At 39.0% G+C, this 12,347-nt stretch overlaps 1 protein-coding gene across 7 annotated transcripts in view; it reads right to left on the bottom strand.

The window, feature by feature from the left end:
- The window catches only part of Nbea (neurobeachin), a 628,163-nt gene extending 619,711 nt beyond the window's left edge, over positions 1 to 8,452 (bottom strand). For 5 of the 7 annotated variants that reach the window (XM_047553977.1, XM_047553980.1, XM_047553981.1 and 2 more), the window contains exon 1: positions 7,636 to 8,451. In XM_047553977.1, coding sequence (XP_047409933.1) covers positions 7,636 to 7,929 — 294 coding nt within the window. In that variant the 5' untranslated portion in view covers positions 7,930 to 8,451. Of the gene's footprint in view, positions 1 to 7,635 lie in introns of all 7 variants that reach the window. The other 2 variants (XM_047553976.1, XM_047553978.1) reach the window with 1 other exon arrangement.
- Positions 8,453 to 12,347: the final 3,895 nt, after the last annotated feature.

Raw genomic sequence — 12,347 nt, 5'->3', positions numbered from 1 at the left:
CGTGTAGAAATGCAGTATACCAGTTTAGGTATACCAGCTTAAAAGTTTCAGTCTCTCAGCAACAGGCCTTCTCCCAGTACTCTTAAACCTCAGCTTAATAATCGTCCTTGAAGCAATGTGAAACAAGAAGCTGGGTGAGGGGGCACAGCTATCCTATCGCTTGTTCCCTAGTTTAGAGCTCTTTACTACTGGATTATAACTTTGATCTGGGAACTGAGAGGTACTTTTAAGAAGCTTATAAAACAGAACTTTACCAAATTTAAATATTTTCTCTTAAAGTTTTGGCAAGGGTTTAAAAAATGGACTTTCTAACCCATAAACTTTTTTTTTTTTTGGTACCACAGATTGAACCCAGGGGTGCCTAACCACTGAGTCACATCCCCAGACTCTTTTTTATATTTTTATTTTGAGACAGGGTCACGCCAAGTTGATGAAGCTGGCTTTTTACTTGTGATCCTCCTGCCTCAGCCTCCAAAGTCACAGGAATTACAGAAGTGAGCCACCACACTCAGCCAACCTACAAGCCTCTTGACATTCTGATTCTCTTCTATCTTGGATAGGCAGTTACAGGCAGAAAGGGCCTCTCTTGAAAAGACTACATTTTCCTTACTCTGCTCTCAGGCATGCCAGTTTGGACCAAAATTAATTGTTCTCTCTTATAAGACATAATCAAAGATTTCACCATTGCTAAAATTCTATCCTCAGTGGTGGTTCCCTGAGCAAATATAACATAGGTGACATTTTAAGAAGTTGCTCTATATTTCTGAAAATGAACTCCTAGGGAACAGCAAAGTCCTCAATGCCTTGAACTTCATTTTAGCATTTAAGCTGTTTCTTATAATGTCTAATTTCCAGTTACTAATTCTACGCTAGTGGCTACTCTTTTCATTTAAGAGTTACAACGACCCAACTTCAACTGATTTGAAATTAGCTAAAAACATAATATATTTTTTAAAAGAGCATAGTTTCATTCTGTTTCATAGCCTCTTCAACAAATGGTGCTGGGAGAATTGGAAATCCATATGCAACAGAATGAAACTAAACCCATATCTCTCACAATGCACAAAACTAAACTCAAAATGGATTAAGGACCTCGGAATCAGACCAGAGACCTTGCATCTTATAGAAGAAAAAGTAGGTCCAGAACTTCAACATGTCGGCTTAGGACCAGACTTCCTCAACAGGACTCCCATAGCACAAGAAATAAAAACGAGAATCAATAACTGGGATAGATTCAAACTAAAAAGCTTTCTCTCAGCAAAGGAAACTATCAGCAATGCGAAGAAAGAGCCTACAGAGTGGGAGAAAAATCTTTGCCAATCATACTTCAGATAGAGCACTAATGTCCAGAATCTATAAAGAACTCAAAAAACTCTACACCAAGAATGCAAATAATCCAATCGACAAATGGGCTAAGGAAATGAATAGACACTTCACAGAAGAAGATCTACAAGCAATCAACAAACATATGGAAAAATGTTCAACATCTCTAGTAATAAGAGAAATGCAAATCAAAACCACCCTAAGATTCCATCTCACCCCAATTAGAATGGCGATTATCAAGAATACAAGCAACAACAGGTGTTGGCGAGGATGTGGGGAGAGAGGTACACTCATACATTGCTGGTGGGGCTGCAAATTAGTGCAGCCACTCTGGAAGGCAGTGTGGAGACTCCTTAGAAAACTTGGAATGGAACCACCATTTGACCCAGCTATCCCACTCCTTGGCCTATACCCAAAGGACTTAAAATCAGCATACTACAGAGATACAGCCACATCAATGTTCATAGCTGCTCAGTTCACAATAGCCAGATTGTGGAACCAAACTAGATATCCTTCAATTGATGAATGGATAAAGAAACTGTGGCATATATATACAATGGAATATTACTCAGCCATAAAGAATGATAAATTTATGGCATTTGCAGGCAAATGGATGAAACTGGAGAATATCATGCTAAGTGAGACAAGCCAATCTCAAAAACCAAAGGACGAATGATATCGCTAATAAGTGGATGATGACACATAATGGGGGGTGGGAGGGGTTAGTGTTAGGATTAGAGTTAGGGTTAGGGAGGGGGTCAAGAATGGAGGAAGGAAGGACTGTATAGAGGGAAAAGAGGGTGGGAGGGGTGGGGGGAAAGGGAAAAATAACAATAAATCAAACAACATTACCCTATGTAAATTTATGATTACACAAATGGTATGCCTTTACACCATGTACAAACAGAGAAACAACATGCATCACATTTGTTTACAATAAAAAAAAAGAGCATTTAACTATTAGAAGACAATACAGGCACATATCTCATGTGCTCCTATAATAGGATCAAGAAGCCATTTCTTTCTTGGATTCCCACTTGCCCAAATTTTAAGGCAGGCACTACAACCACAGACTTGAGGTGTTCAGCATCCCCAACAGGTGGAGTTCCAGTACAAGTCCTGAACTGACTCTGGGCACCTCTTGTTAAATGTTAATCCCTAAACCAATCACTGATTCTAGTCACTCGTGAAGGTAGGTTTTTGGAGTCAACCCACCTAAAGCAGCTGAACTAAGAACAGGAGATGAGGTACCATTACAAAAATGGAGAATGTATGCTAGGCTGCCAAAAATAAGAGATGTTCATGCTCTGAGTAATATGACATGCTAACAATATTTTTTAAATTTCTATTCAATGCATAATAAATATTTTAATAACATGATCTGTTACATGCTTGTATTTGATCATACGTATGGGTTTACTGAAAAGTTGACACATATATATAGACATATATATATATACACATAAATTTATATATTTATTTATTTATTTATTTTAGTACCTTTATTTTATTTTTCATGCAGTGCTGAGGATCAAACCCAGTGCCTCATGCATTCTAGGCGAGTACTCTACCACTGAGCCACGACCCCAATCCCTACTGAAATTTTTTTATCAAATTTTTATTTATTCACAGATGTCAATTAAAAATAACATTTACATATGAAGTAGTACCTACATAGATATGTATATTAGATAACACATACATATTCAACACACTTAGTTTTAGGGCTAAGCAACACATTAAATTTATATGACTTTAATTTATTTTAGGATCCAGGATACAGACCCTACTGATGAACATAATTTTTTAAAACTGTTCCTATTATTACTTCCTAATACTACCCTTATTGAAATTACTCAAGGGTCAGAAATACAAAAAAATATATAAAAGATCAGCTTCTGCCCTCATGGAATTCACAGGCTAGGATTAGAAAGGAACAAAAATAACTAACAGTAGAGAGTGATGTGTAATACAAAAGAGAAAGACTGATAGTGCAAGAAGTATCAGAAGGATAGGCACGAAATGAAAAACATTTGCAAGTGATGCATAATAACTGTTTAAGTTAACAGTAAAACATGCAGATGATTGAATATCTACAGCTACACTAGTACACAAAAATGGGGCTGGGTCTGCTAGATCCAGTGATTTTTTTATACCACTTGGGAAAAATATAGCAAAAGAAGAGAGAACCTTGAGGTACTTTTAATTAATAGCATAGTCTATACCAAAATCTGACACTATTTAACATTAATATAATTTAATCACAGACAGGCTTTAGAATATTTTCTGCTTCAGTGTTATCATATGACTAAGTTAATATTTCTGTGAAAAAATCTCAAAACTCTTTTAAGATATTTAAATTTCCAATACTTACACGTTTAATTTTCCATACTCAATAGCAAGAATATAAAAGTTAATATGAAAAGCATGTCAACAAAATCCAAATACAGAAACTTCTTTTGATATAAATAAGTGTGGTTTCATAAGTATTAAGGACTGCCATGATTCTACCTAAGATTCAACTACATATTTTTAAGTAAATTCAAAAGCAAAACATATCTTTTGTTTGTGATGTTCTAAATATCATTAAAATAAAAATAATGATCAAAGTGCAAATGAAACCACTGTAAGGAAGAAGAGTTACTGTCACATTCAAGTACAAAACATAACTTAAACTCTCCCTTTTGACAAAATACCATGATCCATATGCCAAGAGGAAAGGAACTTAATAGACCACAAAATCCCCTCAAAGCATCTTGTTATACTTTCAAGACAGTAAACAGTATGCCACTTAAAATTCCAAAAATAAAATTAGAGGAAATACCATTTTCTGCAAATAAATACACAATGATATATCTCACAGTAATTCATGAAAAAAGTCTACAAATTCATGAAAAACTCATTAATTCAGTAATTCATGAAAAAACAAGTCTGTAGTTAAATTCCATAATTATAAAATTAAATGAAATTCTATAATTATAGAACTATACTGCATAAGATGACTATTCAAAATACCCTACTGTGAATTCTTTCATTAAGTAAATATTAGTCCTCTATTTAATCTTTTCTTAAAAATCACATTTATATTAAAACCAGTGATAAAAACAAACTTCTACATTATAAACAAAGATAACATGATATTTACATAGCATTTACTTCAAGGAGAAACTGTATATAAACATATGTCAAGTACGTTTACAAAGGAAGCAATAGATTTAAGTAGTGTGCCTGCTTTACAATAGAGAACCAACCAACAAAATCTCTCTAATATAGTTTAACTCTCTTATAAAGTCACATTTAATAATTCTTCCTGAAGTCAGTTTGTTGATGATTAGTTTCTTTTACTGGTAAAACTACAATGCAAAATCCTTGATGATATACTCTTATTGTAACATTACTTACAAACTAATTTGCTCATCTTCCTGATCTATCCACCCCATAAATGAATGTTTTAAGTCCACTATCCTAAAATTATATGAAATATATGTATCTACAATGAAATCATTCATTTTATTTCTCATTACATGAGTGATTCTTCACCAAACTCCTCTAATCCACTTGAGTAATACAAATGGATATCTACCTTTGGCAAACAAAAACAAAAATTCCAGCCACAGTTGTGTTGGAGAAGTCCTATACTTTACTGCATAGTTAAACTTGACTCTGTAAAACTTTTAACCTTGGGAGAAAGGCAAGTATAAAATATTACTCAAAATAATAAACATTAGTATTCTCATATTTCTCATATTGTATAGGAAGAATGAACAGGAAAAAATAAATATATTTTAACAAAGGTGACTATGACAAGAATATTGTTTAAAGTAAAAATTTTTTAAAAATGTTTTGAAGTTTAATTAGTTTCTTTCCTTACTAGCACACAGAGCACTGTAATTTTAACATTTAAATTAAGAATAAAATTTTTAAAAACTCATTTCATAGAGGCCCCCAACCTCTAGCAAACCACTTAAACAAATTTTATCAATTTTATTACTTATGAAATAGAATTAAGTTTTCATAATTATTTTTTAAGTGTTCATGATTTCCAAGTATTTTTTTGAGAATCAGCTTAAATTTTCACATGATATTTACATCATGAGTGTTTTGGAACAATAAAGCTCTAAACCTACCATTCAAGAAATATTATACTTCAAATGACTAATTCATATTCAATAATTGATATAATTAACAACTTAATAATAAGCAATCCCTTTTGTCATTTAATCTTTGTCCCAAAAGTTTCCATTTAAAAAGTGATTGCATTCTTTAAATATGTACAAAGAAAATGTAAACCTAACTTTTTTATTCCAAAAATCAATGAGGTACAAGGTCCTAAGTGGATTGGAGGATATACCATTTCGGTATTACCCTAAGGACTCTAAGCTTAATAATAAACTTAATCTCTAAAATAATGTTTACATGCTTCACAGTAGATTTTTATTGCACTGAAGAGCTAAATTTCTTTTTACCTCAAAAGAAACATTCCCTCCCTTCTACTATGTATCCAAAAGACCCATCTGTTAAATACTGACCTAGCATACATGACTACTGCTGCAGAGTCCCAACTGCATTCAAATGTGTCCAGTTTGTGAAAGCTCTACTGCCTCTTATCAGATTAAAATGTACTAAGTATGGCATCATCTAAAGTAAAAATAATGGTTAGACAAAGACTGTGGGAAACAAACTTGAAATGTTTCTTTAAACAGATATACAGTACCAGCTAATATACTACCATATTTTTGAGATTCTCTCTCTTTAAAAAAAAAAAAAAAAAAAAGTACTGACCCCCTATTTGCAGCAAGTTAAACTAAAATTCCCAAGAAAACCATATGTCTATTAGTTATTTCAAAAAGAATTGGTCATATCAATGGGAGGACATTCTCCCAAACTTACACTGACTTTTTACTGTGATTTATCTGAAGGGTACACAAAAGTAGATGTTTTCTATTTAAACAGCAATAAATATAACAAAGACAGATAATTGCCTATCTTTGACTTGACACACTAGCAAAAAGAAAAAAGAAAACAGCTTCAACTTTTCTGTGAATTTAATAGGTTCATAAACCATAGACGTTATCTAATCCATGTCTCAGGGCACTCCTGCCATAGCTGCAGCTTTCTTTCAGTTTTCCAATACATCAAATAAAAATAATTGCTTAGCTGAAAAATCATACTGCATGGGTGTTATAAAATCCCCTGGCAAGCATATTTTTATGTTCCTGTGACTCCACACCAAATACAATGCTCAACTGATTGCTTCTGATTTACACCTTGCTTTCCAAAACCCAACCTCACAGTATGTCAAAGACTAGATATTGCAGAGGAAACTGTTTAAAAAGCTTTGCTGCAGCGAAAATTGCATTTACAAAGCACTGAAAATGAACTACTCTTAATTATGCTCTATTTATGATTCTCCTCTCCTTGTATCTTCCTCTTTCTTCCCCTGTCATCTTGAACGCTTCTTAGCCTCTCTGTACATAGCGCAAAACATTAAGTCATACACAGTTCTGCAGTAACTCTTTCTTATCATGAAAGAAACCAAAACCTGGGGCTGCATTAACATCTTTCCTTTAGTCTTTATCCACATGCCACGCTCCTAAAGGCAACCACAGAAACCAACCTGTATGATTTGGTGCCCTCACATTTTAAAGCTTATGTGCACACACACAAAATACTAAGAGATCAGCATATTCAGGGCAATGTTACAAAAAAGGGAAGACTGCCTAAGAGATGGAGGTGGGGGTGGATGCTGGCACAACACACTACATCATTGCCTTGGAATATATTTAAAGACAGATGCAAAACTGCATCATTTTTCTCCTCCCTCGAAAACATCACACCCCAGCTGTTCAAGTTGGAGCTAATGCGCTTCTCACATTTCAGTAGCACCGGGGAATTTAGGCTCCAGGGGCAAGGCTGTCATCCTCAGAGAGCAACAGCACGGGCAATTAAAGAGTGCGGGAGAAAGAACCCCAGAGAATCGGAGGCCTCCTCACACCCTAACTAAACTCTAAAGTCGACCCAAAACCTTCCCGGCAAGGACCGATTTTACTTATAGTCATGAGAAGTGATAAGAAGCGGTGTTAAGTTGGACACTGCGCTCAGGTGGCAGGAGAGGACCAAAAGAGAGGAGGGAGGTGGCGTGGCTTTGGCAGCGCGCAGGCAGGTCACCCGCTGGGCAATACCGGCTGAACGAGCTGTGCTCCCAGGGACGCGCTGCGTGTGTGACCTGGGGTGGGGGGTGGGGGCCAGAGGCGCTGGGGAGCGAGGCTATGGGGGTTGGGGAGCAGAGCGAGAGCACGCCTTTTCCCTTACCAGGTTGAGCACCGTCTCCACGATGTCCCTGTTGCTGACCTCTCCGACCTGTATGAGTCCAATCAACACTGCGAATTTCATCCGGATGTTGCGGATCGGCACCGAGGGGTTAATCATCCCCGCGGGGAGCACCACCGAGCCGGAGCCGGACGCCCCTCTCAGCTCCCCCATCCCGCTGCCGGCGATGCCGCCACCGCCGCTGCCCCCGCCGCCTCCGCCTCCGGCCCCGACGGCGATGAGCCCCATGGGCTGAGGCTCGAGCCCCGGGCCCGGGCCCGGCTTCTCGCTCGCCATTGGCCCCCCTCCTGAGGAGAAGAGCAGAGCAGCAGCGCTGCCTCCGCCGGTACCGTTATACCTGCCTCGGCCCCCGCCCCCCGGCCGTCGCCTCGGAGCCCCAGCATCCACCAGCGCCGCGGCGCCGGGCCCGCTCCCCGCCTGTGCTTCAGCCCGGCCCGCTCCGGCGCCCTCCCTGGCGGAGGCGGTGAGGGATTCTCAGCCCGATTCCCGGCGGTGGCGGCGCCGCTAACCGCTGCCCGGCGAGCGGCAGTGCCCGCCCAGCAGCTGTGCCGCTGCCGCCGCTGCCGCCGCCGCTGCCTGCTCTCTCTCCCCCTCCCGGTCCGTCCGGCCCGGCCCGCCCCCCGCGGAGATGCTGCCGCCGCTCCGAACAACCCTGGGGCGCCAGCAGCTGGTCGCGGCGCTGGCCGGTGCTGAAGCTCAGGCTGTGGCCGACGCTATTGACGCCGCTGCCGCCGCTGCTACGAGCGCCACTGTTGTTGTGAAGCCCCGACGCCGCCGCTCACTCCGCCATGTTGCCGCCCCCTGCCTGCGGTAGCGGCCACCGCGCCTGCGCAGAGCCTCCGGGGGCGGAGCCCTCGCTGCACCCCCTCTTTTGCCCGGCCCTCCTTCTCTTTCCACCCACCCACCCCGACACCCCTCGTCCCTCCCCCAGGCTCCCTGAACGGATAGACAGGTGAGCAGGTGCATGGGGACGGTTGCCAGACACGGGCCAGCGGGCAGAGGCGGGGCGGGTGGTGGCTTCCTGGTGTTTGTTCCCCTGAGGGTGGATTCTCCCTATGGGGAAGGACACAGTGTGCGTGTTTTGCCTTCACTGCCACCACCTCTTTCCCTCTATCTTCTTGCAAGGAGGAGGTTCATCATCTTCATCGTTGCATCCAGCGGCTGCTGCTGCCAGTGCCACGTGCTTTGTAAGGTAGGGGAGTGGCAGGCGACCTCTTTCTGCACCTCTTTGCCCTTCCTGCAGTCCTGTCCGCCTACTCTCCCTGGAATTTCCTAAAGGAAAAGTGACTGGTAAAGCAGAAGCAAACACACCGGGAGGGTCGAGCCTGCATTGCCGCGGGAAGGAAACAGACGGAATGTATTCTTTTTCTACAACCATGAAAGAGCCTGACACCTGCACACACAGGCGCGACTTAAAATAGAACTTGTCAAACAGTGATCCTCTCTGGAAAGAGCTCTAAACAACAAACAGCTCTTGAACTCATGTCTCGGCCTAAAAAGCCAGCATTCTGTGATATGGTGCGGTCTTTGTTGGGAGCAACAAATCCCACACTTTAAAAATCCCTAACGATCCTCAGGTATGATGCCAATTAATGATGCCTACCTTTTTCATAGGCGTGTACAGTTCAGAGGAGTTTTTAAATTATATAAAAATATGAGTGATTCTTACTGCCAGCCTTGATCGGTGAGGAAAGTAGATTTCGGTATCTGCACAGCCACAGAAGCAAAAAAAGCGGGGGAGAGTATTTTATTTTTCTTTTAAATTAACATGTGCACAGTTATCTTGCCTCTGGCATTGAATTAAAACTAAATAAGCATGACAGCTAGTTTCTTCTCAGAAATGAAGAATGCAATTTTCTTTAATATTTCATGACTTTTTTTTTTCAATAAAAACATATTACAAGCCACCAGAAATTATTAGGTATCTTGAGGTGTATTCAAATCATTTAATTGTCATCTAATGGAAAAAAGTCAATATACAAATCTATCATAATCCAGTTGTCATTAATCATATTTAATTGGATCTGGGCACATGGAAAAATTCCAAAGTGCCACAGGTTATGAAAAAGTTCCTCAAAAACAGTGCTTAGGATTATTTCCTGGTTGTATAATTGTTTAAATTTGCACTGAAGTTATCAAACTATTAAAATAGTTAAGTGAAGTTTCTAAAAGAAATTAAGTAATCAGTTTGTTTATTTAAATTAAATTGCAATGAAATTTAAACTGTTAACGTGAGAAATGTACAAGACATGTCTAAATAGTGTGACTTGAAAAATCCTGTAACGTTTATATCTACAGCATTTTAATCTGTCCCAGGTAAGTGTCATCTCCTATGAAAACTGTATTTCATTTGCAAATTATATATCTTTTTTACCTATATAAATCCAATCTGAAAGATTATCACACTATGTTTTTATGCCCTACTGTGCATCTAGGTGATAGATAAATAGAGAAGCAGGTTCTACCTCTTGCTATTTTTAGACTTCTTGTATGAGTGCATTGACAGTGACAACCTGAAATTTCTATTTCCTTTCTGAATGAATAGCTTAACATCATTTTAACATTTCTGTTTTAATTTTCCCAGTTTTGTTTCTTAGACACAACCTGTGTGCATTTTGGTTGTTTTTCCTGTTTGTTCATTTTTATTAGTGGAGATAAGGAACGGGGTAAAGAGGATATCACTACAAAGTAGGGGAAAGTCACCTCTTTTGCATATTTAATTCAATTTCAGAAACTTTTAAAGAAACTTACCAATTAAAGTATACTCCAGTACACTGTCAGCTCCTCACAGGCAGAATGGAACTGTGGAAAGTGTATGAGGCTTTGAATCACACCCATAGCTTACCACCTGTGCAGTCTACTCAAGATATTTGAACTTTATTATGTTCTTTCCTTAAACAGAGATGGTAATACCTACCCCATAGGAAACTAAGAATTCAATGAAATAATTTCAACTCATCAACTAACATGAAGTAAAATGTGTCCTTTGTATCCTTAGTATACTGGCACAATGTGTGTTGAGTAACCTATAGACATAATTATAACATCTTTATAACTTCACAGTTATGTTTTCGATACTATCTCCCAAAGCATAAGATTTTTAAAAAGGACAGTAGGGCTGTTTCCTTTTGACCTACAAAGCCAATTTCCGTGCAAATGTACAAATAACTTAGCATTTACATTCACAGTATTTTAAAATAAAAGATAGTTCTATAATAATAAGGGTGACCTAAAATGTTCTTTTTTTAGTTGTAGGTGGACACAATATCTTTATTTTTATGTGGCACCAAGGATCAAACCCAGGGCCTCACACATGCTAGGCGAGTGTGCTACCACTGAGCCACAACCCCAACCCCTAAAATGCTCACTTTTAAATATCTAGATTAAAAATATGTTGTGTGGTGATTATAAATTTTGTATGCATTTTTTCATATACTTACTTCCAAAGGACAGCTCTTCAAAGATAAGAAGCCATGAATCTGAGTTTTAAGAGGCCACGTTTCACATTGGTTTGAGAATGCATGCTCCAGATTCAACAGAACCTGGGTCTGGATTCCAGTTCCACCACCCACTTCTATGTGCAACCTTGAACAAATGACTGAGCTTCAAAGTCAGTTTACTCAGTTGTTTGGTCTGGATATTAGGTGGCTCCCAAAAGCTCACATGTGAGAAAATGTAAGAAGGTTTAGAGGAGAAATGATTGAATGATAGCCTTAACGTAATCAGTGAATTAATCCCTGATGGGATTAACTAAATGGTAACTAGAGGCAGGAGGAGTGTAGCTGGAGGAAGTGGTTCACTGGGGGCAAGGCTACAGGGCATATATTTTGTATCTGAAGAGTGGAGTCTTTCTCTCTTTCTCTGCTTCCTGATCACCATGTGAGCTGCTTCACTCCTCTACACTTTTCTGCCATAATATTCTGCCTCATCTTGAGCCCCAAGGAATGGAGCTTGTTGTCTGTGGATTGAGACCTCTGCAACTGTGAGCCCCCACCATCAGCTTTTCCTCCTGTACTGTTGTTCTGGTTGGGTCTTTTCATCACAGCAGCGAAAAAACTGACTAAAACACCAGTCCAATGTGGGTATGATAATACTATTTCCTAGGCTTAAAGCAGCTAAAGGTACCTAATGTGTAACAACTGGCAAACAACTGTCTTTCAGACTGTAGGGACAGACCCTCTAATAGTTATTTTTGTGTTTTCAGAATCTAACATGCCCAGTTTGTAATTTACATGTGATAAATGTGTCTAAAAATGAATGAATAAAAATAGTAGTTCAAAGTAATTATTCCTATTCCTGTCACCTGTTCTTTAAAGAACAAGTTTCTCACTTTTCCCTAAACTTTATCTGAATGGAATACTCCAAATTCTTAATGGGATGGACAAGTATAAAACAGAAGGAAACTCCTCCATCAGCCTTAACCTTTAGAAGTACAACTCCCATTGATGCAACCCCAAATCAAATTAGATTTATTTGGTTTGGTTTGGGGTTTTGCAGCAGCATGACACTAATGATTCATGTAATGTAGTAATGATTCATGTAATGTAAGTAATGATTCATGTTTGGCATGTACTAGGTTCTCAAATAATTTTAGTTCCATTCCCCTCACATGTTGAAATTTTTATCAAGCTGACAAGGCAAGATTTTTGTTTTGTTTTGTTAGTTTTGTTTTGTTTTGTTTCTAGACATGTTGC

This window comes from Sciurus carolinensis, chromosome 5 (genome assembly GCF_902686445.1).
Source record: "Sciurus carolinensis chromosome 5, mSciCar1.2, whole genome shotgun sequence".
In the NCBI taxonomy this organism is placed as follows: domain Eukaryota; kingdom Metazoa; phylum Chordata; class Mammalia; order Rodentia; family Sciuridae; genus Sciurus; species Sciurus carolinensis.
Note: the sequence above shows the minus strand (reverse complement) of the source record. Positions and strands in the feature narration are given on the sequence as shown.